This window comes from Eimeria tenella, genomic scaffold, assembly GCF_000499545.2.
Source record: "Eimeria tenella Houghton genomic scaffold, Eth_scaff3004, whole genome shotgun sequence".
In the NCBI taxonomy this organism is placed as follows: Eukaryota; Apicomplexa; class Conoidasida; order Eucoccidiorida; family Eimeriidae; genus Eimeria; species Eimeria tenella.
This window is the reverse complement of record NW_013542876.1, coordinates 1-324: the sequence shown is the minus strand read 5'-3', so window position 1 is coordinate 324 and position 324 is coordinate 1. Positions and strand designations below refer to the sequence as shown.

The 324-nt window shown below is 63.3% G+C and overlaps 1 protein-coding gene across 1 annotated transcript in view; it reads right to left on the bottom strand.

The window, feature by feature from the left end:
• The window catches only part of ETH_00034165 (uncharacterized protein), a gene marked incomplete at both ends in the record, with an annotated part of 405 nt that extends 139 nt beyond the window's left edge, over positions 1 to 266 (bottom strand). Inside the window, one exon of the mRNA XM_013375942.1 lies at positions 3 to 266. Coding sequence (XP_013231396.1) covers positions 3 to 266 — 264 coding nt within the window. The remainder of the gene's footprint in view (positions 1 to 2) is intronic.
• Positions 267 to 324: the final 58 nt, after the last annotated feature.

Here is a 324-nt window from a genome sequence, read left to right as displayed (position 1 = left end):
TGCGGCTGCTGCCCCAGCTCCTCCGAGCTGCCGCAAGGGACAGCCAAAGTCTGCCAGGTCTCAGGAACGTCGTCCCCAATGGCCAACTGCTGCAGCAACAGCAGCTGCTGCTGCTGCTGTTGCTGCTGCTGCTGCTGTGAGTCTGCTGCTCTGCTGCAGCCACAGGGGGGCCCCTGAGGAGCTGCTTCTCCGGGGCCCTCCATGGGGCCCAAAGAAGCTTTGCGGCTTTTCTGTGGTGTATCTACAGCTCGGACCACTGGTCTCCCCTGAGCAGCAGCAGCAGCAGCAGCAGCTGCTGCTGCTGCAACTGCAGCAGCAGGAATG